Source organism: Oncorhynchus gorbuscha, linkage group LG03 (assembly GCF_021184085.1).
Source record: "Oncorhynchus gorbuscha isolate QuinsamMale2020 ecotype Even-year linkage group LG03, OgorEven_v1.0, whole genome shotgun sequence".
NCBI classification, from domain to species: Eukaryota; Metazoa; Chordata; class Actinopteri; order Salmoniformes; family Salmonidae; genus Oncorhynchus; species Oncorhynchus gorbuscha.
The window spans coordinates 32656012-32682358 of NC_060175.1; the positions used below are offsets into that span (position 1 = coordinate 32656012).

A 26347-nucleotide genomic window follows, 5' to 3' on the forward strand; every position below is an offset into this window, starting at 1 on the left:
ACACTCAACGGAACGACTTGATTAGTGTAGTGTCAACAACGCAGCCACTGCCAGCTAGCCTACAAAGTCAACAACGCAGCCACTGCCAGCTAGCCTACTTCAGCAGTACTGTATCATTTTAATCATTTTAGTCAATAAGATTCTTGCTACGTAAGCTTAACTTTCTGAACATTCGAGACGTGTAGTCCACTTGTCCTTCCAATCTCCTTTGCATTAGCGTAGCCTCTTCTGTAGCCTGTCAACTATGTGTCTGTCTATCCCTGTTCTCTCCTCTCTGCACAGACCATACAAACGCTCCACACCGCGTGGCCGCGGCCACCCTAATCTGGTGGTCCCAGCGCGCACGACCCACGTGGAGTTCCAGGTCTCCGGTAGCCTCTGGAACTGACGATCTGCGGCCAACAAGGCAGAGTTCAGCCTATGCCTCCCTCCAGTCCCTCGACTTCTTGGCACTGACGGAAACATGGATCACCACAGATAACACTGCTACTCCCACTGCTCTCTCTTCGTCCGCCCACGTGTTCTCGCACACCCCGAGAGCTTCTGGTCAGCGGGGCGGTGGCACCGGGATCCTCATCTCTCCCAAGTGGTCATTCTCTCTTTCTCCCCTTACCCATCTGTCTATCGCCTCTTTTGAATTCCATGCTGTCACAGTTACCAGCCCTTTCAAGCTTAACATCCTTATCATTTATCGCCCTCCAGGTTCCCTTGGAGAGTTCATCAATGAGCTTGATGCCTTGATAAGCTCCTTTCCTGAGGACGGCTCACCTCTCACAGTTTTGGGCGACTTTAACCTCCCCACGTCTACCTTTGACTCATTCCTCTCTGCCTCCTTCTTTCCACTCCTCTCCTCTTTTGACCTCACCCTCTCACCTTCCCCCCCTACTCACAAGGCAGGCAATACGCTCAACCTCATCTTTACTAGATGCTGTTCTTCCACTAACCTCATTGCAACTCCCCTCCAAGTCTCCGACCACCACCTTGTATCCTTTTCCCTCTCGCTCTCATCCAACACTTCCCACACTGCCCCTACTCGGATGGTATCGCACCGTCCCAACCTTCGCTCTCTCTCCCCCGCTACTCTCTCCTCTTCCATCCTATCATCTCTTCCCTCTGCTCAAACCTTCTCCAACCTATCTCCTGATTCTGCCTCCTCAACCCTCCTCTCCTCCCTTTCTGCATCCTTTGACTCTCTATGTCCCCTATCCTCCAGGCCGGCTCGGTCCTCCCCTCCCGCTCCGTGGCTCGACGACTCATTGCGAGCTCACAGAACAGGGCTCCGGGCAGCCGAGCGGAAATGGAGGAAAACTCGCCTCCCTGCGGACCTGGCATCCTTTCACTCCCTCCTCTCTACATTTTCCTCCTCTGTCTCTGCTGCTAAAGCCACTTTCTACCACTCTAAATTCCAAGCATCTGCCTCTAACCCTAGGAAGCTCTTTGCCACCACCTCCTCCCTCCTGAATCCTCCTCCCCCTCCCCCCCTCCTCCCTCTCTGCAGATGACTTCGTCAACCATTTTGAAAAGAAGGTCGACGACATCCGATCCTCGTTTGCTAAGTCAAACGACACCGCTGGTTCTGCTCACACTGCCCTACCCTGTGCTCTGACCTCTTTCTCCCCTCTCTCTCCAGATGAAATCTCGCGTCTTGTGACGGCCGGCCGCCCAACAACCTGCCCGCTTGACCCTATCCCCTCCTCTCTTCTCCAGACCATTTCCGGAGACCTTCTCCCTTACCTCACCTCGCTCATCAACTCATCCCTGACCGCTGGCTACGTCCCTTCCGTCTTCAAGAGAGCGAGAGTTGCACCCCTTCTGAAAAAACCTACACTCGATCCCTCCGATGTCAACAACTACAGACCAGTATCCCTTCTTTCTTTTCTCTCCAAAACTCTTGAACGTGCCGTCCTTGGCCAGCTCTCCCGCTATCTCTCTCAGAATGACCTTCTTGATCCAAATCAGTCAGGTTTCAAGACTAGTCATTCAACTGAGACTGCTCTTCTCTGTATCACGGAGGCGCTCCGCACTGCTAAAGCTAACTCTCTCTCCTCTGCTCTCATCCTTCTAGTCCTATCGGCTGCCTTCGATACTGTGAACCATCAGATCCTCCTCTCCACCCTCCGAGTTGGGCATCTCCGGCGCGGCCCACGCTTGGATTGCGTCCTACCTGACAGGTCGCTCCTACCAGGTGGCGTGGCGAGAATCTGTCTCCTCACCACGCGCTCTCACCACTGGTGTCCCCCAGGGCTCTGTTCTAGGCCCTCTCCTATTCTCGCTATACACCAAGTCACTTGGCTCTGTCATAACCTCACATGGTCTCTCCTATCATTGCTATGCAGACGACACACAATTAATCTTCTCCTTTCCCCCTTCTGATGACCAGGTGGCGAATCGCATCTCTGCATGTCTGGCAGACATATCAGTGTGGATGACGGATCACCACCTCAAGCTGTTCCTCGGCAAGACGGAGCTGCTCTTCCTCCCGGGGAAGGACTGCCTGTTCCATGATCTCGCCATCACGGTTGACAACTCCATTGTGTCCTCCTCCCAGAGCGCTAAAAACCTTGGCGTGATCCTGGACAACACCCTGTCGTTCTCAACTAACATCAAGGCGGTAGCCCGTTCCTGTAGGTTCATGCTCTACAACATCCGCAGAGTACGACCCTGCCTCACACAGGAAGCGGCGCAGGTCCTAATCCAGGCACTTGTCATCTCCCGTCTGGATTACTGCAACTCGCTGTTGGCTGGGCTCCCTGCCTGTGCCATTAAACCCCTACAACTCATCCAGAACGCCGCAGCCCGTCTGGTGTTCAACCTTCCCAAGTTCTCTCACGTCACCCCGCTCCTCCGCTCTCTCCACTGGCTTCCAGTTGAAGCTCGCATCCGCTACAAGACCATGGTGCTTGCCTACGGAGCTGTGAGGGGAACGACACCTCAGTACCTCCAGGCTCTGATCAGGCCCTACACCCAAACAAGGGCACTGCGTTCATCCACCTCTGGCCTGCTCGCCTCCCTACCACTGAGGAAGTACAGTTCCCGCTCAGCCCAGTCAAAACTGTTCGCTGCTCTGGCTCCCCAATGGTGGAACAAACTCCCTCACGACGCCAGGACAGCGGAGTCAATCACCACCTTCCGGAGACACCTGAAACCCCACCTCTTTAAGGAATACCTAGGATATGATAAAGTAATCCTTCTCACCCCCCCCCCTTAAAAGATTTAGATGCACTATTGTAAAGTGGCTGCTCCACTGGATGTCATAAGGTGAACGCACCAATTTGTAAGTCGCTCTGGATAAGAGCGTCTGCTAAATGACTTAAATGTAAATGTTAAATGAACAGACTAGTAGTGTCATCTGATAGGGAACAGACTTGTAGTGTCATCTGATAGGGAACAGACTAGTAGTGTCATCTGATAGGGAACAGACTAGTAGTGTCATCTGATAGGGAACAGACTAGCAGTGTCATCTGATAGGGAACAGACTAGCAGTGTCATCTGATAGGGAACAGACTAGCAGTGTCATCTGATAGGGAACAGACTAGCAGTGTCATCTGATAGGGAAAAGACTAGCAGTGTCATCTGATAGGGAACAGACTAGCAGTGTCATCTGATAGGGAACAGACTAGCAGTGTCATCTGATAGGGAAAAGACTAGCAGTGTCATCTGATAGGGAACAGACTAGCAGTGTCATCTGATAGGGAACAGATTAGCAGTGTCATCTGATAGGGAACAGACTAGCAGTGTCATCTGATAGGGAACAGACTAGCAGTGTCATCTGATAGGGAACAGACTAGCAGTGTCATCTGATAGGGAACAGACTAGCAGTGTCATCTGATAGGGAACAGACTAGCAGTGTCATCTGATAGGGAACAGACGAGCAGTGTCATCTGATAGGGAACAGACGAGCAGTGTCATCTGATAGGGAACAGACTAGCAGTGTCATCTGATAGGGAACACAGTAGAAGTGTCATCTGATAGGGAACACAGTAGAAGTGTCATCTGATAGGGAACACAGTAGAAGTGTCATCTGATAGGGAACACAGTAGAAGTGTCATCTGATAGGGAACACAGTAGTAGTGTCATCTGATAGGGAACACAGTAGTAGTGTCATCTGATAGGGAACACAGTAGTAGTGTCATCTGATAGGGAACACAGTAGAAGTGTCATCTGATAGGGAACACAGTAGAAGTGTCATCTGATAGGGAACACAGTAGAAGTGTCATCTGATAGGGAACACAGTAGTAGTGTCATCTGATAGGGAACACAGTAGTAGTGTCATCTGATAGGGAACACAGTAGTAGTGTCATCTGATAGGGAACACAGTAGAAGTGTCATCTGATAGGGAACACAGTAGAAGTGTCATCTGATAGGGAACACAGTAGTAGTGTCATCTGATAGGGAACACAGTAGTTGTGTCATCTGATAGGGAACAGACTAGTAGTGTCATCTGATAGGGAACAGACTAGTAGTGTCATCTGATAGGGAACAGACTAGTAGTGTCATCTGATAGGGAACAGACTAGTAGTGTCATCTGATAGGGAACAGACTAGTAGTGTCATCTGATAGGGAACAGACTAGTAGTGTCATCTGATAGGGAACAGACTAGCAGTGTCATCTGATAGGGAACAGACTAGCAGTGTCATCTGATAGGGAAAAGACTAGCAGTGTCATCTGATAGGGAAAAGACTAGCAGTGTCATCTGATAGGGAACAGACTAGCAGTGTCATCTGATAGGGAACAGACTAGCAGTGTCATCTGATAGGGAACAGACTAGCAGTGTCATCTGATGGGGAACAGACTAGCAGTGTCATCTGATAGGGAACAGACTAGCAGTGTCATCTGATAGGGAACAGACTAGCAGTGTCATCTGATAGGGAACAGACTAGCAGTGTCATCTGATAGGGAACAGACTAGCAGTGTCATCTGATAGGGAACAGACTAGCAGTGTCATCTGATAGGGAACAGACTAGCAGTGTCATCTGATAGGGAACAGACTAGCAGTGTCATCTGATAGGGAACAGACTAGCAGTGTCATCTGATAGGGAACAGACTAGCAGTGTCATCTGATAGGGAACAGACTAGCAGTGTCATCTGATAGGGAACAGACTAGCAGTGTCATCTGATAGGGAACAGACTAGCAGTGTCATCTGATAGGGAACAGACTAGCAGTGTCATCTGATAGGGAACACAGTAGAAGTGTCATCTGATAGGGAACACAGTAGAAGTGTCATCTGATAGGGAACACAGTAGAAGTGTCATCTGATAGGGAACACAGTAGAAGTGTCATCTGATAGGGAACACAGTAGAAGTGTCATCTGATAGGGAACACAGTAGAAGTGTCATCTGATAGGGAACACAGTAGTAGTGTCATCTGATAGGGAACACAGTAGTAGTGTCATCTGATAGGGAACACAGTAGTAGTGTCATCTGATAGGGAACACAGTAGTAGTGTCATCTGATAGGGAACACAGTAGTAGTGTCATCTGATAGGGAACACAGTAGTAGTGTCATCTGATAGGGAACACAGTAGTAGTGTCATCTGATAGGGAACACAGTAGAAGTGTCATCTGATAGGGAACACAGTAGTAGTGTCATCTGATAGGGAACACAGTAGAAGTGTCATCTGATAGGGAACACAGTAGAAGTGTCATCTGATAGGGAACACAGTAGTAGTGTCATCTGATAGGGAACACAGTAGTAGTGTCATCTGATAGGGAACACAGTAGTAGTGTCATCTGATAGGGAACACAGTAGTAGTGTCATCTGATAGGGAACACAGTAGTAGTGTCATCTGATAGGGAACACAGTAGTAGTGTCATCTGATAGGGAACACAGTAGTAGTGTCATCTGATAGGGAACACAGTAGTAGTGTCATCTGATAGGGAACAGACTAGTAGTGTCATCTGATAGGGAACACAGTAGAAGTGTCATCTGATAGGGAACAGACTAGTAGTGTCATCTGATAGGGAACAGACTAGTAGTGTCATCTTATAGGGAACAGACTAGTAGTGTCATCTGATAGGGAACAGACTAGTAGTGTCATCTGATAGGGAACAGACTAGTAGTGTCATCTGATAGGGAACACAGTAGTAGTGTCATCTGATAGGGAACAGACTAGTAGTGTCATCTGATAGGGAACACAGTAGTAGTGTCATCTGATAGGGAACACAGTAGTAGTGTCATCTGATAGGGAACACAGTAGTAGTGTCATCTGATAGGGAACACAGTAGTAGTGTCATCTGATAGGGAACACAGTAGTAGTGTCATCTGATAGGGAACACAGTAGTAGTGTCATCTGATAGGGAACACAGTAGTAGTGTCATCTGATAGGGAACACAGTAGTAGTGTCATCTGATAGGGAACACAGTAGTAGTGTCATCTGATAGGGAACACAGTAGAAGTGTCGGAAGGTGGGTGAGTGTTGGTTTTTACTTGGCGGATCAGGAGGAGCAATTTTCCCTTGAAGGCTTTGACAAGGCTGTACACCTGATGTGCAAAAAGGGCCTTTCCTTGTAGTTTGGAATCCAGTTCATTCATGAAATCCATGATGTCCACGGTGAAGGCAAAATCAGCCAACCATTCTTTATCTTGCAGTTGAGGGAAATCCACATATTTTCCATTCATTTGCAAAAACTCAGCAATCTCCGACTTCAGGTCCCACACCCGTTTAATCACCTTCCCCAAACTCAGCCATCTCATGTTTGTGTGGCAGGGGAGATCTGCACAACCCAACCTCTTCCAACAATGAGATAAGAGCAAAATCTTTAAACCACAGGCAGTTTATGAAGTTTACCACTTTAGTGACTGTATCCACAACAACTCATTTTCAGAACACATTTACAGAGAACCTCCTGATGAATAATGCAATGCAGGAAAATAATGTTCTGATTTGGGTTCAGCTCAGCTACTTGACCTTGTATCCTTTTCAAAAGGCCAATGTTTTTTCCTGTCAAGTTTGGTCACCCATTAACCTCCTCCAATAAATATTGTGGTTGTGCTCTTCATTGACTGCACTGAAGCAAGCTCCTCTGGAATTTCAAAGTCTGGGGTTATGCCTTGTAAGAATATCAACAACTGCACTGTGTCACGTGCATCACTGCTCTCATCCAGGACCAAGGAGAAATAGGTGAAATCCTTTACCTTGTCTTTGAACTGTTGTTCCATGATCTCTGTGATGTCCTCAACACGCCGTGCCACTGTTCGTCTTGACAGGGAAACATTTTCAAACAGCTCTTTCTTGTCGGGGCAAAGTATTGCTGCAGAGTCAATTAAAAACATTCTTTAAATGAATTCGCCCTCAACGAATGGCTTGCTATGTTTAGCAATTTTGTGGGAGCGTACACAGCTACCTCTCGCAATTCCGTCATTTGCTGAATGCAGTTTTGTGAAAAGTCCTTGCTGGCTTTGCAACTGAGAATGCAATGCTTTTGATGCACTTGCCGTCTGCTCAGAAGACCTATTCCTATATTTCCCTGCATGCTTCGTCTGGAAGTGTCGGGACAAGTTGTAGTCTTCAAGACAGAGATGCTCTCTTTGCACACTAAGCACACAGCTTTCCCCGATACCTCAATAAAGAAATATTTCGATGTCCACTCTTGCTGGAACACCCTACATTCATTGTCTACTTTCCTTTTCTTTTAAATCTTTGAAAAACTCAGGCCTGGCTAACCTGAACAGTCTGCACCTGTGGGGACTGGATGACCGACGACTGGATCACCCCCTGCACCTGGAAATGACCCCCAGGGAGCTGGACCACCGTCACTGGAGAGCCCCCCAGAGACATCTGCAAACACACAGTCAGATTAGAGGGTGACAGGAGTGAATATTCCATCCTGTACTGTCCTGTGGATTTTGTTTCATGTCCTGTTAAAAGTAGACTCAGTGAGATGACGTAGATGTAAAGTTAACAGTAGTGGGTACACACTTCCTAAACAAATGTAGTTACAGTTCATTCATTATGCTGGTCTGACTGGATCGTCACTTTCTATTTTCAAGGACCATCCATTTGTAATATTCTGAACAAAGCAATTCCAAATATTTTACTTAGTAACAGTTCATGTAAGGAAATCAGTCAAATTAAAAATGTATTAGGCCCTAATCTATGGATTTCACATGACTGGGATTATAGATATGCATCTGTTGGTCACAGATACCATACAAAAAAGAGAGGGGCGTGAATCAGAAAACTAGTCAATATCTGGTGACCGCTTTATGCAGCTCGACACATATCCTTTGGGCTGCATAGAGTGATCAGGCTGTTGATTGTGGCCTGTGGAATGTTGTCCCACTCCTCTTCTATGGCTGTGAGAAGTTGCTGAATATTAGCGGGAACTGGAACACGCGGTCGTACATGTCGCAGCAACAGCCTTCCACCTCCACCGAGGGCTGCATAGGGCAACCTGTCATCCGCATCTGAGGAGCATTCCACAGACACGAGGCCTACTCCAAACTATTCAATAAAATTCCTCATCATATTCTGTCTCTGTCATTCAGTTAAGCCTGTACTCGATTGAACTAAGAGCATTGAAGTGCGAGGCTCAATTCTCTGCTGTGTTGGTTCCGTTGCAGCAGCGTGAAGCACACTCGTGCACCTGTGCAGATACACTAACTGTGTCTGAGTGAAGGCTTGCTGCTCTCTCTGAGTCTATCTAGAGTCTCTGATCCATCAATACACACTGAAACCAGTGGAGGCTGCTGAGGGGAGGACGGCTCATAATAATGGCTGGAATGGAGCGAATGGAATTGCATCAAACCATGTTAGATACCATTCCACTAATTACACTCCATCTATTACTACGAGTCACTCCTTCCCAGTTAAGGTACCACCAACCTCCTGTGACTGAAACAGATAGGGCTGGGAATTACCAGGGACCTCACAATACAATATTATCATGATACTTAGCTGCCAATACGGTATGTATTGTGATTCTATATATACACAGATTCGATACTGTGAATTGATTGTGATTCCAAGATGGCCAAGTGATATTGTGATTTAAAGTGACCAAGATGGCACTTCAGTAGATAATGGACATTTTACATGCTCCTGACCAATTCTGCAATTTATTTTTATTCTGAACTTTTTTTTTGTATATAATGTCTCCGCCATCTCCTATGATGGCAAAGATATTATGTATTGCCCTCTGTTCTATTGGTCTCTGTTCTGGTGGCGAATGTGCAGTCACTGGAGAACAAACTGGATGAACTCCGTTTGAGACCATCCTATCAATGGAACCTGTAATATTCTGTTTTTCACAGTCTTGGCTGAACAATGACATGGATAATATACTGTATATTTCGCAGATTTCTCCATTATTCATCAAGGCCGGATGGCAGCCTCGGGTAAAACTAAAGGGGGAGAGGTGTGTCGCTTTGTTAACAGCAACTGGTGCGTGATCTCCAATGTGAGGGATTCACTCATTATGCAGAGGGACAAGAGAGCCATGAGAAAACAAGTTTGATCAGTCATGAAAATAAAGGTGCAGGTTTTTGCACCATCCTGCTTACAAATAAAAACTCAAACAGGAAGTACAAGTGACGCGCTCAATACGGAAGTGGTCTGATGAAGCAGATGCTAAGCTACAGGACTGTTTCACTAGCACAGACTGGAATATTTTCAGGGATTCCTTTGATAACACTGAGGACTTCACCACATCAGTCACCGGCTTCATTAATAAGTGCATCGATGACATCGTCCCCACAGTGACCGTATGTACAGTGGGGCAAAAATGTATTTAGTCAGCCACCAATTGTGCAAGTTCTCCCACTTAAAAAGATGAGGCCTGTAATGTTCATAGGTACACTTCAACTATGACAGACAAAATGGGGAAAACAATGCAGAAAATGACTGTAGGATTTTTAATGAATTTATTTGCAAATTATGGTGGAAAATAAGTATTTGGTCACCTACAAACAAGCAAGATTTCTGGCTCTCACAGACCTGTAACTTCTTCTTTAAGAGGCTCCTCTGTCCTCCACTCGTTACCTGTATTAATGGCACCTGTTTGAACTTGTTATCAGTATAAAAGACACCTGTCCACAACCTCAAATAGTCACACTGTCAAAGGACACCAGAAACAAAATTGTAGACCTGCACCAGGCTGGGAAGACTGAATCTGCAATAGGTAAGCAGCTTGATTTGAAGAAATCAACTGTGGGAGCAATTATTAGGAAATGGAAGACATACAAGACCACTGATAATCTCCCTCGATCTGGGGCTCCACGCAAGATCTCACCCCGTGGGGTCAAAATGATCACAAGAACGGTGAGCAAAAATCCCAGAACCACACGGGGGGACCTAGTGAATGACCTGCAGAGAGCTGGGACCAAAGTAACAAAGCCTACCATCAGTAACGCACTACACCACCAGGGACTCAAATCCTGCAGTGCCAGATGTGTCCCCCTGCTTAAGCCAGTACATGTCCAGGCCCGTCTGAAGTTTGCTCGAGAGCATTTTTGGATGATCCAGAAGAAGATTGGGAGAATGTCATATGGTCAGATGAAACCAAAATATAACTTTTGGGTAAACTCAACTCGTTGTGTTTGGAGGACAAAGAATGCTGAGTTGCATCCAAAGAACACCTGTGAAGCATAGGGGTGGAAACATGCTTTGGGGCTGTTTTTCTGCAACGGGACCAGGATGACTGATCCATGTAAAGGAAAGAATGAATGGGGCATTGAAGATTAAACGTGGCTGGGTCTTTCAGCATTAAAATGATCCCAAACACACCGCCCGGGCAACGAAGGAGTGGCTTCGTAAGAAGCATTTCAAGGTCCTGGAGTGGCCTAGCCAGTCTCCAGATCTCAACCCCATAGAAAATCTTTGGAGGGAGTTGAAAGTCCGTGTTGCCCAGCAACAGCCCCAAAACATCACTGCTCTAGAGGAGATCTGCATGGAGGAATGGGCCAAAATACCAGCAACAGTGTGTGAAAACCTTGTGAAACGTTTGACCTCTGTCATTGCCAACAAAGTATTGAGAAAATTTTGTTATTGACCAAATACTTATTTTCCACCATAATTTGCAAATAAATTCATAAAAAAATCCTACAATGTGATTTTCTGGATTTTTTGTTATTTTGTCTGACATAGTTAAAGTGTACCTATGATGAGAATTACAGGCCTCATCTTTTTAAGTGGGAGAACTTGCACAATTGGTGGCTGACTAAATACTTTTTTTGCCCCACTGTACATATCCTAACCAGAAGCCACGGATTACAGGCAACAGCCGCACTGAGCTAAAGGCTAGAGCTGCTGCTTTCAAGGAGTGGGACTCCAATCCGGACACTTACAAGAAATCCCACTATGACCTCCGATGAGCAATCAAACAGGCAAAGCATTAATACAGGACTATGATCGAATCATACTATCCCGGCTCGTACGCTCATCAGTCTGCAAGAACCCACCACATCCATCATCGATTACAAATGGAAAACCAGCTTAGACCTGCCCAGTGAGGTGAGCCTATCAGACAAGATACAGTGCCTTGCGAAAGTATTCGGCCCCCTTGAACTTTGCGACCTTTTGCCACATTTCAGGCTTCAAACAAAGATATAAAACTGTATTTTTTTTGTGAAGAATCAACAAGTGTGACACAATCATGAAGTGGAACGACATTTATTGGATATTTCAAACTTTTTAAACAAATCAAAACCTGAAAAATTGGGTGTGCAAAATTATTCAGCCCCCTTAAGTTAATACTTTGTAGCGCCACCTTTTGCTGCGATTACAGCTGTAAGTCGCTTGGGGTATGTCTCTATCAGTTTTGCACATCGAGAGACTGACATTTTTTCCCATTCCTCCTTGCAAAACAGCTCGAGCTCAGTGAGGTTGGATGGAGAGCATTTGTGAACAGTTTTCAGTTCTTTCCACAGATTCTCGATTGGATTCAGGTCTGGACTTTGACTTGGCCATTCTAACACCTGGATATGTTTATTTTTGAACCATTCCATTGTAGATTTTGCTTTATGTTTTGGATCATTGTCTTGTTGGAAGACAAATCTCCGTCCCAGTCTCAGGTCTTTTGCAGACTCCATCAGGTTTCCTTCCAGAATGGTCCTGTATTTGGCTCCATCCATCTTCCCATCAATTTTAACCATCTTCCCTGTCCCTGCTGAAGAAAAGCAGGCCCAAACCATGATGCTGCCACCACCATGTTTGACAGTGGGGATGGTGTATTCAGGGTGATGAGCTGTGTTGCTTTTACGCCAAACATAACGTGTTGCATTGTTGCCAAAAAGTTCAATTTTGGTTTAATCTGACCAGAGCACCTTCTTCCACATGTTTGGTGTGTCTCCCAGGTGACTTGTGGCAAACTTTAAACGACACTTTTTATGGATATCTTTAAGAAATGGCTTTCTTGCCACTCTTCCATAAAGGCCAGATTTGTGCAATATACGACTGATTGTTGTCCTATGGACAGAGTCTCCCACCTCAGCTGTAGATCTCTGCAGTTCATCCAGAGTGATCATGGGCCTCTTGGCTGCATCTCTGATCAGTCTTCTCCTTGTATGAGCTGAAAGTTTAGAGGGACGGCCAGGTCTTGGTAGATTTGCAGTGGTCTGATACTCCTTCCTTCCATTTCAATATTATCGCTTGCACAGTGCTCTTTGGGATGTTTAAAGCTTGGGAAATCTTTTTGTATCCAAATCCGGCTTTAAACTTCTTCACAACAGTATCTCGGACCTGCCTGGTGTGTTCCTTGTTCTTCATGATGCTCTCTGCGCTTTTAACGGACCTCTGAGACTATCACAGTGCAGGTGCATTTATACGGAGACTTGATTACACACAGGTGGATTGTATTTATCATCATTAGTCATTTAGGTCAACATTGGATCATTCAGAGATCCTCACTGAACTTCTGGAGAGTTTGCTGCACTGAAAGTAAAAGGGCTGAATAATTTTGCACGCCCAATTTTTCAGTTTTTGTTTTGTTAAAAAAGTTTGAAATATCCAATAAATGTCGTTCCACTTCATGATTGTGTCCCAGTTGTTGTTGATTCACAAAAAAATACAGTTTTATATCTTTGTTTGAAGCCTGAAATGTGGCAAAAGGTCGCAAAGTTCAAGGGGGCCGAATACTTTCGCAAGGCACTGTAAATGTCTTCTATGCTCGCTTCGAAGCACACAACACTGAACCATGCATGAGAGGACGATGCGGCCGAAAGGCCAGATGGATTACCAGGACACATACTCAGAGCATGCGCTGATCAGCTGGCAAGTGTCTTCACTGACATTTTCAACTTCTCCCTGACCCTCTCTGTAATACATACATGTTTCAAGTAGACCACCATAGTCCCTGTGCCCAACAACGCCAAGGTAACCCGTCTAAATGACTAGCCCCGTAGCACGCCCATTTGTAGCCATGAAATGCTTTGAAAGGCTGGTCATAACTCACATCAACACCATCATTCCAGACAACCTGGACATATTCCAATTGGAATACCTCCCCAACAGATCCACAGATGACATAGAGCTGGGCAATATGGCCAAAAATATCACATTCTTCAAATGTTTTTACAGTACGCTATGTTTTTTTTAAATAATAAAAAATGTATAAATATGCTTAAGTAGTTCATGACCATAGGGTGGAACACAAATAAGTGATTTCAAATAGGGCTTTCTTCATTCTTTGTTTTATACAGCTCAATCCAACAACAAAAAATATTTATACAAATAAAACACAAATAATTTATATATTTCTGCACTTTTATCATTTCCACACTGGTGCCCCACAGAGATGCATAGTATGGGCAAAAAATATAGGACTAGTTAATTGGTGAAATGTTAGAATCATGGAAATATAATTATTAATCCAATTCTATAGTTGGAAAATAGTGGGTAGCAGTTTAAATACATTTGACATGACCACGAATTAATAAGTCAGGGAGGAATTATTGACAGTTTAGGAACCAAAGTGTTGGTCAGGGTTTCCAGGGGACCCAAATTAATGTTACATCACATGTTGTTTTCTTACCTCTTGTAGCTAGCTAGCTAACACATTCATGCTTTGCCTATTCCTCCCTGATTTGGAAGATACCGTTGCACAAACATGCTTATCTAAGCCTACACAAGCACAGGTACAAGGCTGTATTGGCTAGCTCAGTTTGCTCTGACTTAGTTGGCTAGCTAACTTACTAAATGTACTAACTAGTGATCAGCATTAGCGGCTAACAATTTATTTGAGCTAAAACTAGCTAAAAAAATAAACAGACAATAGTTTGCAGACAGTAAGAAACACAAACTAAGTGTAATTGTAGATGGCTTGTAGAAAGCAGCATCGATGTCACCATCTTTCTGCATCTGACCATGCAGACTCCAGAATGAACAGCAAGAATGTGCTCACTCCTTGAGTGACAGGGGGCAGGGCTTGGTGTGGGAAGCAGCAGGCAGCAGGAGGAGAGGGAAAAATACAACTCAAGTAGCCATCGGAGTAAACTATAAAAAAAGGACATTACATGCGCCGGAGTTACATATCACAGTTAACAAAATAAACATTGAAATACTGTTATAGAAGGTAAGGTAAAAACCTAAACCGGTTCCTGCATCAATACCGGTATATAGTAAATTAAAAAGGTATACCGCCCAGTCCTAAGATGACGCAATCTCTATTGCACTCCACCTCCCACCTGGATAACAGGAACGCCTACAGTATGTGAGAATGCTGTTCATTGACTACAGCTCAGCGTTCAACACCATAGTGCCCTTCAAGCTCATCACTAAGCTAAGAACCCTGGGACTGAACACCTCCCTCTGCAACTATATCCTGGACTTTCTGACAGGCCGCCCCTGGTGGTGAGGGTAGGTAACAACACATCCGCCATGCTGACCCTCATGGGTACGTGCTTAGTCCCCTCCTGTACTGTTCACCCACGAATGCATGGCCATGCACAACTCCAAAACCATGATTAAGTTTTCTGACGACATGACATTGGTAGGCCTGATCACAGACGATGAGACAGCCTATAGGGAGGAGGTCAATGACCTGGCAGTGTCGTGCCAGGGCAACAACCTTTCCCTTAACGTTAGCAAGACAAAGGCACAAGGGAGTTTTTCCTAGCCACCATGCTTCTACATCTGCATTGCTTGCTGTTCAGGGTTTATGGCTGGGTTTCTGTATAGCACTTTGACATCGGCTGATGTAAAAAGGGCATTATAAATACATTTGATTGATCATGGACTACAGGAAACAGAGTGCCGAGCACACCCCCATCCACATCGACGGGGCTGTAGTGGAGCGGGTTGAGAGCTTCAAGTGTCCACATCACCAAGAAATTAACATGGTCCACACACGCCAACACAGTCGTGAATAAGGCATGACATCGCATTTGTCCTCAGGAGGCTTATAAGATTTGGCATGGGCCCTCAGATCCTCAAAAAGCACTACAGCTGCACCACTGAGAGCATCTTGACTAGTTGCATCATCACTTGGTATGGCAACTGCTTGGCATTCGAATGCAAGACGCTACAGAGGGTAGTGCATACGGCCCAGTACATCACTGGGGCCGAGCTTCCTGCCATCCAGAACGGCACGCAATGATGATGCAACAATTCTGGAACCAACAGGACCCTGAACAGCTTCTACCCTAAAGCCATATGACTGCTAAATAGTTAACCAAATAGCTACCTGGACTAACTCATTTGACTCATCACATACACTGCTGCTACTGCTTATTTTATATCCTGTTGCCTAGTCACCTATATGTGCACATCTACCTCAATTACCGCATACCCCTGCAAATCAATTCAGTACCCTGTATAATTTATTTAAAAACACACAATTTCTATTATATTTGTTTTGTTTCACTTTGTCCTACATTGGAGAATTTCACTGCACCCTATAATTGAATCTGCAACCCTGTGCATGTGCCTATTAAACTCCCTTAATTATTGTCTATTTTTTCCTTGTGTTATTCTCTTTAGATTATTTCTCTCTGCATTAACGGGAAGAGCCGTAAGTAAGCATTTCACTGTTAGTATAGGCCTGTTTATGAAGCATGTGACATTTGTTTGATTAGATGTTCCACACATATTGCCCACATGTCAGCTGCAGAGCGACAAGAGAGACATGATACAAATAAATGAGAACAAACTGTAGGATGAAAAATAGCCTACCAGAGTTTTGGCTAACTGTCTAGCTCAATAAATATAATTAAATATATATATATATATATATATATATATATATATATATATATATATATATAATTAAATATATATATATATGTACACCTGGATTCACAGTATCTACAGTGGTTTCTCCACTAAAAGTTGTGCGATTATGCTGCGGGATTTAAAGGTAATTTGTGGTTTAGTAAAGTACCCTGCGTCACCACTTCATTGCTCCAGACTAGGGGGAGTTAGAGCACTGATTATGCTTTTGGGTCCTACTGTGTCTCTAACTGACAATGAATGGGCGACATAAACCTAATGAGAAACTGATAATTGTGCACGATTTCGACTAAGAAGGGGTCAACTAAGAAGTCACTACAAAGTGATAACTATAACAATTGAAATGCTAATCCTTTGCACATGAACACTCACTCATTCGAGAACAATTGCAATCAATAGATATATTTACGCTCAGTGTGGCGTCTTGATCGCTGGTGAAAAGATTGTGTCTTTTGTAGAATTGTCCATCTTTCTCTCTCTCGGTTGTGGTTAGAGGGGATTGTTCAGAGTGACATTTGTTATAGAATGGATGTTTCGGCAGTTGTCGTTCTTCGAGTTCAATGATACCTAGCTGCAGACTAGTAATTCCTAGCTGCAGACTAGTAATTAATATCAAAGACTTGTTCTCATTCTGTCGGTATCTATAGTCTAAGAGTTTAACCACGTGGTATGGTTAAAAGATTCAGCAATGGTCTACAACCTTTGTACTCCTGTGATTGAGAGAAACATGGTCTGGTGATAATTTCTCAAAGCTTTTTGTTGTTTGGAATGGCAGAAAAGGGCTGTCCCAGGATGTCTGACCCTAACTGGGCTCGGGGTCGGTCATCTGATTTAGTTCAAATCAAAAGGGAGTTGTATTTTTCTTCATTAAACAGCCCACAATCATATTATACAAATAGTATCATACTCACACATTCATCGTATACAACAATTAGATGTAAACCTCATATCTGAAGCTATTATATAAACGGCGTTATGGTAATGTGGCCACACCGTCTCCCATGAGCTTCCCAAGTTGTAACAAACAGACCAGTTCGTAGCTGGATTCTTCACCGATCTTTTATACTTTCTCCGGAACATTACATTTGTTCATACCTCAAGTTCTGTGAGGTGGAAGGATTTCCTTTGTTCTACATGAAAGTCTACTCTCTCTCTACTGTGTGTCCATGAGGAGATTCTCAGGAATTTACGACATCTCTCTAACCACAGCAACCTAATTGAAGGAGGAAAGGGGGAGGCAGGGAGAGGGGGGTGGGATTGCTATACCCAAAGAGGCCAACGTCATGACAACGTATAGTGCATATGTTATTGTGTGTGAGTGTGTGTATGCATGTGTCTGAGCCAATGTTAGTGTTGCTTCACAGTCCCAGCTGTTCCATAAGTGTTTTTCCAAATCTAATTTTACTGCTTGCATAGTTACTTGATGTGGAATGGAGTTCACGTCTGGAGGAAACCTGGCACCATCTCTACGGTGAAGTATGGTGGTGGCAGCATCATGCTGTGGGGAAGTTTTTCACCGGTATCAGGGAATAATCAGAATTAGTTGGGTAACATAGATGTTTTATTTTCATGATATGCTTGTGAGTTACTTCTCATCAGAATGTCTATTTTTGGATAATACTGTTGGCCGGTTGCAGTTATCTGTTCTCTGACATGGGGTCAGTTACTTGGGCCGCAGAGAGGGGAGGGGTCAAGATTGTCTTCATATGTAAACATATCTTTTAAACCAATTATCTCTTGGCTCCACAATGTCTGTGTGCCAGTTACTGTGTCACTGTGTCTCTGTGATCTTGTCAAGGAGGTGTATTTGATATATGCCTGTTGATAGGTTTTGTTTTATGGTCCTGAGAGCGAGATAAGAACATAGTTTAGGAGACAAAGCTGAACGATAATTTATAGCCAATGCTGTCTGGCTATGTGTGTCTTTGCTATAAAGGATCTCAGTTGCAATGTGTAAGGACTCTCAGAGAATTCATTTATAGACACTGAATTGATCTGAGAGTCACAGAGTTGTGATGGAGCTCATATAATTAAAGATGGACTTTATGATAACTCTGACTTGTGTGTGGTTTGCTCTCATGATTTGGTAAATACAGGAAATTTCCACGACATTTGGCGACGAGGAGGGGGTGTGAATCTTCACTCGGTGACCGTTCCTGACGATCTAGGTAAATAAATCGTGAACGAGGGATCCCCCAAACTTGGGATCTTAGGGAAACCACACTTCGGGAACGAAGCAGATGGACCAACCTTTGATCTGAGAGGAAGCGAGCCGAGTGGATACCATATCTCGAACTGAGCTTTTTTTTAAAGAAAAAGGTGAGCGAACCACACACAGATTTGAAGTCAAGTATTTCAAAATATTTTTATTTTATTTTTTAAATATGCCTGTTACGTATACTCTGAGCGTGAATTCTTTTGTCAGGAAGGCACCTTGGCGGCGTAAGCAGGGCTGAGTCAGGGGAGAGTAATCTGAGGTTTGGTGGACTCAAAAGATACTCTGCCACTGTCCGGTTGCGAGTGACCAAGAGCCGTCCTGACACTGAATTGATCACAGTGGGGATTGGTGCGGTCTGTGGGGTGAGGGCCAGGGGACTGTGTATTCTAGATGAAACACAGCACTTCGTGAAGCCCTATTGGAAGAATGACCTCATTCTGTGTGTCTGTGTGATTGTCTTAAGTGACCCTCAGAGGTGGTGAATTCCAAATTCCAATTCCAATTTTAAATGTGCTAGCCAGGTATGCCCTGGGTTACTCTGTGTGAGTATTTTGTTATGGGATCACTAGGTAATAGTTGTCGGACCGTTCACTAGGTAATAGTTGTTGGACCGTTCTGTGTGAGCGGGGTAGGTTGACTCTGTGTGGGGAAACTTTTTATGTTCTGATGTTCTGTGTGGGTGATCCTTAAAGTTCTGTGTGAGTACCTAAGATTTCTTAAGTTTTATATGGATTCTGTGAATTATTTGAAATTATGATAAATTGTATGTGTGTATAATCAATTACTAGAGATTTGATAAAGTAATGCCGAGAATAATTAGATAAAATTTAAACCACCCATTCGTAGACGTACGTAGATTTTGAGTTGGTATTTTAAATGGTTATCTTACCCTAACGATGTAACTATAAAACGCATATAGGATTATCTCCGTCTGGGTGAAACATTTGAAATTAAACTGCCCTCAAGGTCTGAACATGTTATATTTTTTCTTCCCAGTATGAGAGAAGTTGCGGGATTTATTGAATAAACTGAATAAAGTTAGAGAGAATTAAGAGGGAATCTCGATGTAATTTATAATGTCGTACAAAGCCTAAGGTTTTCCATCAAACTAATTATCATTGCGTGATTAATGTGATGTAGTAAAGTAATTGAAATACGTTGCATAAGTAAACAATCTAATTTTATTAAAAGGTGCAATATCTGTTTCCTAGTCATTAACTGTCGACTTTATTCTTTGATTGCTAATCTATTCATTTGGAATTTGAGAATCATAGCTGGAGTAACGTTTGTACTATTAAATTTGGGCTGTTAGTTTTCCGGGAATTGCCGATAGTGACGTGTCTTGATTTTACTTGTAAAGTGGGTTTATTTGCAGAGAATTTTAGCTTTTCGCATAGCAATGGTGGTTCAATGGTAGAACTCTCGCCTGCCACGCAGGAGGCCGGGGTTCCGTTCCCAGTCAATGCGCTAACTGAATTCTGAGTTTTTGATTGTAAATAATCGATTTGTATGTTTTGCCTGGAAAGTTATGGTCGCTAATGTTTGTATAAGATATAAACTGAACGTTTTAATAGCTTGTTTGGTTCAAATTGATAGAAGGGATAAATTTAACGTTTACAATAGATTGTTTAGGTTAAATTGATAGACTACATTTTACATTTACATTTAAGTCATTTAGCAGACGCTCTTATCCAGAGCGACTTACAAATTGGTGCATTCACCTTATGACATCCAGTGGGACAGTCACTTAACAATAGTGCATCTAAAACTTAGGGGGGGGTGGGGTGAGAGGGATTACTTAACCTATCCTAGGTATTCCTTAAAGAGGTGGGGTTTCAGGTGTCTCCGGAAGGTGGTGATTGACTCCGCTGTCCTGGCGTCGTGAGGGAGTTTGTTCCACCATTGGGGGGCCAGGGCAGCGAACAGTTTTGACTGGGCTGAGCGGGAGCTGTACTTCCTCAGTGGTAGGGAGGCGAGCAGGCCAGAGGTGGATGAACGCAGTGCCCTTGTTTGGGTGTAGGGCCTGATCAGAGCCTGGAGGTACTGAGGTGCCGTTCCCCTCACAGCTCCGTAGGCAAGCACCATGGTCTTGTAGCGGATGCGAGCTTCAACTGGAAGCCAGTGGAGAGAACGGAGGAGCGGGGTGACGTGAGAGAACTTGGGAAGGTTGAACACCAGACGGGCTGCGGCGTTCTGGATGAGTTGAAGGGGTTTAATGGCACAGGCAGGGAGCCCAGCCAACAGCGAGTTGCAGTAATCCAGACGGGAGATGACAAGTGCCTGGATTAGGACCTGCGCCGCTTCCTGTGTGAGGCAGGGTCGTACTCTGCGGATGTTGTAGAGCATGAACCTACAGGAACGGGCCACCGCCTTGATGTTAGTTGAGAACGACAGGGTGTTGTCCAGGATCACGCCAAGGTTCTTGGCGCTCTGGGAGGAGGACACAATGGAGTTGTCGACCGTGATGGCGAGATCATGGAACGGGCAGTCCTTCCCCGGGAGGAAGAGCAGCTCCGTCTTGCCGAGGTTCAGCTTGAGGTGGTGATCCGTCATCCACACTGATATGTCTGCCAGACATGCAGAGATGCGATTCGCCACCTGGTCATCAGAAGGGGGAAAGGAGAAGATTAATTGTGTGTCGTCTGCATAGCAATGATAAGAGAGACCATGTGAGGTTATGACAGAGCCAAGTGACTTGGTGTATAGCGAGAATAGGAGAGGGCCAAGAACAGAGCCCTGGGGGACACCAGTGGTGAGAGCGCGTGGTGAGGAGACAGATTCTCGCCACGCCACCTGGTAGGAGCGACCTGTCAGGTAGGACGCAATCCAAGCGTGGGCCGCGCCGGAGATGCCCAACTCGGAGAGGGTGGAGAGGAGGATCTGATGGTTCACAGTATCGAAGGCAGCCGATAGATCTAGAAGGATGAGAGCAGAGGAGAGAGAGTTAGCTTTAGCAGTGCGGAGCGCCTCCGTGATACAGAGGAGAGCAGTCTCAGTTGAATGACTAGTCTTGAAACCTGACTGATTTGGATCAAGAAGGTCATTCAGAGAGAGATAGCGGGAGAGCTGGCCAAGGACGGCACGTTCAAGAGTTTTGGAGAGAAAAGAAAGAAGGGATACTGGTCTGTAATTGTTGACATCGGAGGGATCGAGTGTAGGTTTTTTCAGAAGGGGTGCAACTCTCGCTCTCTTGAAGACGGAAGGGACGTAGCCAACGGTCAGGGATGAGTTGATGAGCGAGGTGAGGTAAGGGAGAAGGTCTCCGGAAATGGTCTGGAGAAGAGAGGAGGGGATAGGGTCAAGCGGGCAGGTTGTTGGGCGGCCGGCCGTCACAAGACGCGAGATTTCATCTGGAGAGAGAGGGGAGAAAGAGGTCAGAGCACAGGGTAGGGCAGTGTGAGCAGAACCAGCGGTGTCGTTTGACTTAGCAAACGAGGATCGGATGTCGTCGACCTTCTTTTCAAAATGGTTGACGAAGTCATCTGCAGAGAGGGAGGAGGGGGGAGGGGGCGGAGGATTCAGGAGGGAGGAGAAGGTGGCAAAGAGCTTCCTAGGGTTAGAGGCAGATGCTTGGAATTTAGCGTGGTAGAAAGTGGCTTTAGCAGCAGAGACAGAGGAGGAAAATGTAGAGAGGAGGGAGTGAAAGGATGCCAGGTCCGCAGGGAGGCGAGTTTTCCTCCATTTCCGCTCGGCTGCCCGGAGCCCTGTTCTGTGAGCTCGCAATGAGTCATCGAGCCACGGAGCGGGAGGGGAGGACCGAGCCGGCCTGGAGGATAGGGGACATAGAGAGTCAAGGGATGCAGAGAGGGAGGAGAGGAGGGTTGAGGAGGCAGAATCAGGAGATAGGTGGGAGAAGGTTTGAGCGGAGGGAAGAGATGATAGGATGGAAGAGGAGAGAGTAGCGGGGGAGAGAGAGCGAAGGTTGGGACGGCGCGATACCATCCGAGTAGGGGCAGTGTGGGAGGTGTTGGATGAGAGCGAGAGGGAAAAGGATACAAGGCAGTGGTCGGAGACTTGGAGGGGAGTTGCAGTGAGGTTAGTGGAAGAACAGCATCTAGTAAAGATGAGGTCGAGCGTATTGCCTGCCTTGTGAGTAGGGGGAAGGTGAGAGGGTGAGGTCAAAAGAGGAGAGGAGTGGAAAGAAGGAGGCAGAGAGGAAAGAGTCAAAGGTAGACGTGGGGAGGTTAAAGTCGCCCAGAACTGTGAGAGGTGAGCCGTCCTCAGGAAAGGAGCTTATCAAGGCATCAAGCTCATTGATGAACTCTCCGAGGGAACCTGGAGGGCGATAAATGATAAGGATGTTAAGCTTGAAAGGGCTAGTAACTGTGACAGCATGGAATTCAAAGGAGGCGATAGACAGATGGGTAAGGGGAGAAAGAGAGAATGACCACTTGGGAGAGATGAGGATCCCGGTGCCACCACCCCGCTGACCAGACGCTCTCGGGGTGTGCGAGAACACGTGGGCGGACGAAGAGAGAGCAGTAGGAGTAGCAGTGTTGTCTGTGGTGATCCATGTTTCCGTCAGTGCCAAGAAGTCGAGGGACTGGAGGGAGGCATAGGCTGAGATGAACTCTGCCTTGTTGACCGCAGATTGGCAGTTCCAGAGGCTACCGGAGACCTGGAACTCCACGTGGGTCGTGCGCGCTGGGACCACCAGAGTAGGGTGGCCGCGGCCACGCGGTGAGGAGCGTTTGTATGGTCTGTGCAGAGAGGAGAGAACAGGGATAAACAGACACATAGTTGACAGGCTACAGAAGAGGCTACGCTAATGCAAAGGAGATTGGAATGACAAGTGGACTACACGTCTCGAATGTTCAGAAAGTTAAGCTACGTAGCAAGAATCTTATTGACTAAAATGATTAAAATGATACAGTACTGCTGAAGTAGGCCAGCTGGCAGTGGGTGCGTTGTTGACACTACACTAATCAAGTCATTCCGTTGAGTGTAATAGTTTCTGCAGTGTTGCTATTCGGGGGCTAGCAGGCTAGCTAGCAGTGTTGTTTACGTTACGTTGCGTTAAAAGAACGACAATAGATGGCTAGCGAACCTAGAAAATCGCTCTAGACTACACAATTATCTTTGATACAAAGACGGCTATGTAGCTAGCTAAGTAGCTAGCTACGATCAAACAAATCAAACCGTTGTACTGTAATGAAATGAAGTGAAAATGTGATACAACCTGTGAATGCAACCGGGTAGTTGAGTTCTATACAGAAGACGTTGGCTAGCGTTGGCTAGCTGTTGGCTAGCTAGCAGAGTCACCTACGTTAAGGACTAATTCAACTTAAAATAATAACGAAACGAATTCTGATGCAAGACGATGTCTGTTCACTAAATTATCTGCTGGAATAATGTATTGAGAATTGAGTCGTATTTAAATTACTGTATCAATAGAGAAGACAGTTACCTAAATTAAAGAAATTCTGAATAATAGCGGAGAGATGATGGCGATAGAAAGTGATTACCGAAATGATTGTCATTCTTATAGATTGACTGACGAATGTTATAATTTTGGCACTGCGTGTGTTTATTTTTAAAGAAATAGGATACATTTCATAAGTGTGAAGAGCAAAGAGAAGAGGAAGTTATAAAGTTGGGTTTTAAATCTGACAGAGGTAAGGAAAAATGTTGAAATGCGAGGGGTTATATATTTTTGCCCAATGGTAAAAAAGGAATCGGCTAAGTTGAGCTGAAAGTATGAAAGAGTTCGTTGCTATGTTGGCTACTAATTGTCAGGGTAAGTTGCTGGAGGCAGGTAGATTGTTGTAGAATAACGTAAATTTGTGTTATTAGTTTGAATATACAATAACCTTACTCTAATTGTTTTGACCGTTGTTCAGGTACACTCTTTTTCTGTACTTCTGGCAGTACAATTATGATTGCGAGATGTTGATTGGGTTTTATTTGGCTGTAAGAAAGGGAGATCTGAAAGTTTGAATTGTAAAACATTGTGAGAATGGATTCTGATGGTTATTGATTCTTGGTTTGATTGTTTAAGTAACACCAGTTAATTTGAGCAGGAAAGTTCATGTAGTCTAACATTATAGTATGTTTTCCTTTAAGTGAACAATGTCAGGTCATTAAAGTTGATTGCTGGTTGAGTAGTATGGGAGCCTGTTGGTAGAAGACTGAATGGGTATGAATGTTGAAAAGCAAGTTTGGGCCAAACTTGTAAACTAGTATGTTAAGTGGGGGAGTATCATAGATTTTAATTATAGTGTTGTTACCGCAATAGTCAAAACAATTTCATATGTTTTGGGAAATTAGCTAGGTTGAATTTGGTTATTTGATTTCCTTTTTTATTTGCTTTTTAAAAGAAAGGTTGGAATCAAGTATGACGCCTTGGCACTTAAAATCAGATACCACCAGGAACTTTTTCCATCAGTAATTGTTTTTTGAGGAACATGCAGACTGTGTTTTATTTTATTGAGATGTAAACATGAGTTTAGCAATTTTGTCTTCTGAACCATTATAGTAGTGAGTTCTTGTGTAGTTTGAAGGTGAAACATGGCTGGGTCTTTCAGCATGGCAATGATCCCAAACACACCGCCCGGGCAACAAAGGAGTGGCTTCGTAAGAAGCATTTCAAGGTCCTGGAGTGGCCTAGCCAGTCTGCAGATCTTAACCCCATAGAAAATCTTTGGAGGGAGTTGAAAGTCAGTGTTGCCCAGCAACAGCCCCAAAACATCACTGCTCTAGAGGAGATCTGCATGGAGGTATGGGCCAAAATACCAGCAACAGTGTGTGAAAACCTTGTGAAGACTTACAGAAAACGTTTGACCTCTGTCATTGCCAACAAAGGGTATATAACAAAGTATTGAGATAAACTTTTGTTATTGACCAAATACTTATTTTCCACCATAATTTGCAAATAAATTCATTAAAAATCCTACAATGTGATTTTCTGGATTTTTTTCTTCTGATTTTGTCTGTCATAGTTGAAGTGTACCTATGATGAAAATTACAGGCCTCTCATCTTTTTAAGTGGGAGAACTTGCACAATTGGTGGCTGACTACTTTTTTGCCCCACTGTATATGCACGCAGGACACCCTAGATAAACTAGTAATATCATCAACCATGTGTAGTTAACTAGTGATTATGATTGATTGTTTTTTATAAGATAAGTTTAATGCTAGCTAGCAACTTACCCTGGCTTCTTGCTGCATTCACGTAGCAGGCAGGCTCCTCGTGGAGTGCAATGAGAGGCATGTGGTTAGAGAGTTGGACTAGTTAATTGTAAGGTTGCAAGATTGAACCCCTGAGCTGACAAGGTACAAATCTGTTTTCTGCCCCTGAACAAGGCAGTTAACCCACCGTTCCGAGGCTGTCATTGAAAATAAGAATGTGTTCTTAAAAGACTTGCCTAGTTAAATAAAGGTGTAAAAAAAAGTTACATAAAAAAATATTTTTTTTAAATCGTCCAAATCGGTGTCCAAAAATACAGATTTCCGATTGTTATGAAAACTTGAAATCGGCCCTAATTAATCGGCCATTCCGATTAATCGGTCGACCTCTAGTAATAACTACATTTAAAAAAAACATTAACACATTAAATTATGTGACGTGCAGTCATATTCTGGTCCTGATTGGTCAACAAGCTTATATGACACATCAAATAGTGTTATTTGACATGTATGTGTTTTGACACACAAAGACCCAAACTGCATTCATAGAAATTCGGGTTGAGAATGAAACAACTGAAAAAATTAACAATGAAACAGCACAGCAAGTAAGTGAAATAAATGAGGTTGGATTAGGTTTTACTGGTAATGGGGACATACATAAATGCCAACAAAATACATTTTTGGTCAGTGTGTGTGTGTGTGTGGGTAACCTTTATTTAAGGAGGCAAGTCGGTTAAGAACAAATTCTTATTTACAATGACGGCCAAACCCGGATGACGCTGGGTCAATTGTGCACAGCCCAACAGGACTCCCAATCACTGACAAATGTGATACAGTCTGGA

The 26347-nt window shown here is 44.5% G+C and overlaps 1 protein-coding gene across 7 annotated transcripts in view; it reads right to left on the reverse strand.

The window, feature by feature from the left end:
• Nucleotides 1-26347, reverse strand: part of LOC124031237 (cyclic AMP-dependent transcription factor ATF-1-like) — a 36904-nt gene that overhangs the window by 9512 nt on the left and 1045 nt on the right. For 2 of the 7 annotated variants that reach the window (XM_046342272.1, XM_046342277.1), the window contains exons 2-3: nt 25530-25563; nt 7664-7777 (exon numbers count right to left, since the gene is read on the reverse strand). The exons of 1 other annotated variant lie outside the window; for it this stretch is intronic. In XM_046342272.1, coding sequence (XP_046198228.1) covers nt 7664-7777; nt 25530-25547 — 132 coding nt within the window. In that variant the 5' untranslated portion in view covers nt 25548-25563. Of the gene's footprint in view, nt 1-7663; nt 7778-25529; nt 25567-26347 lie in introns of all 7 variants that reach the window. 4 more of the 7 variants (XM_046342274.1, XM_046342273.1, XM_046342276.1 and 1 more) reach the window with 4 other exon arrangements.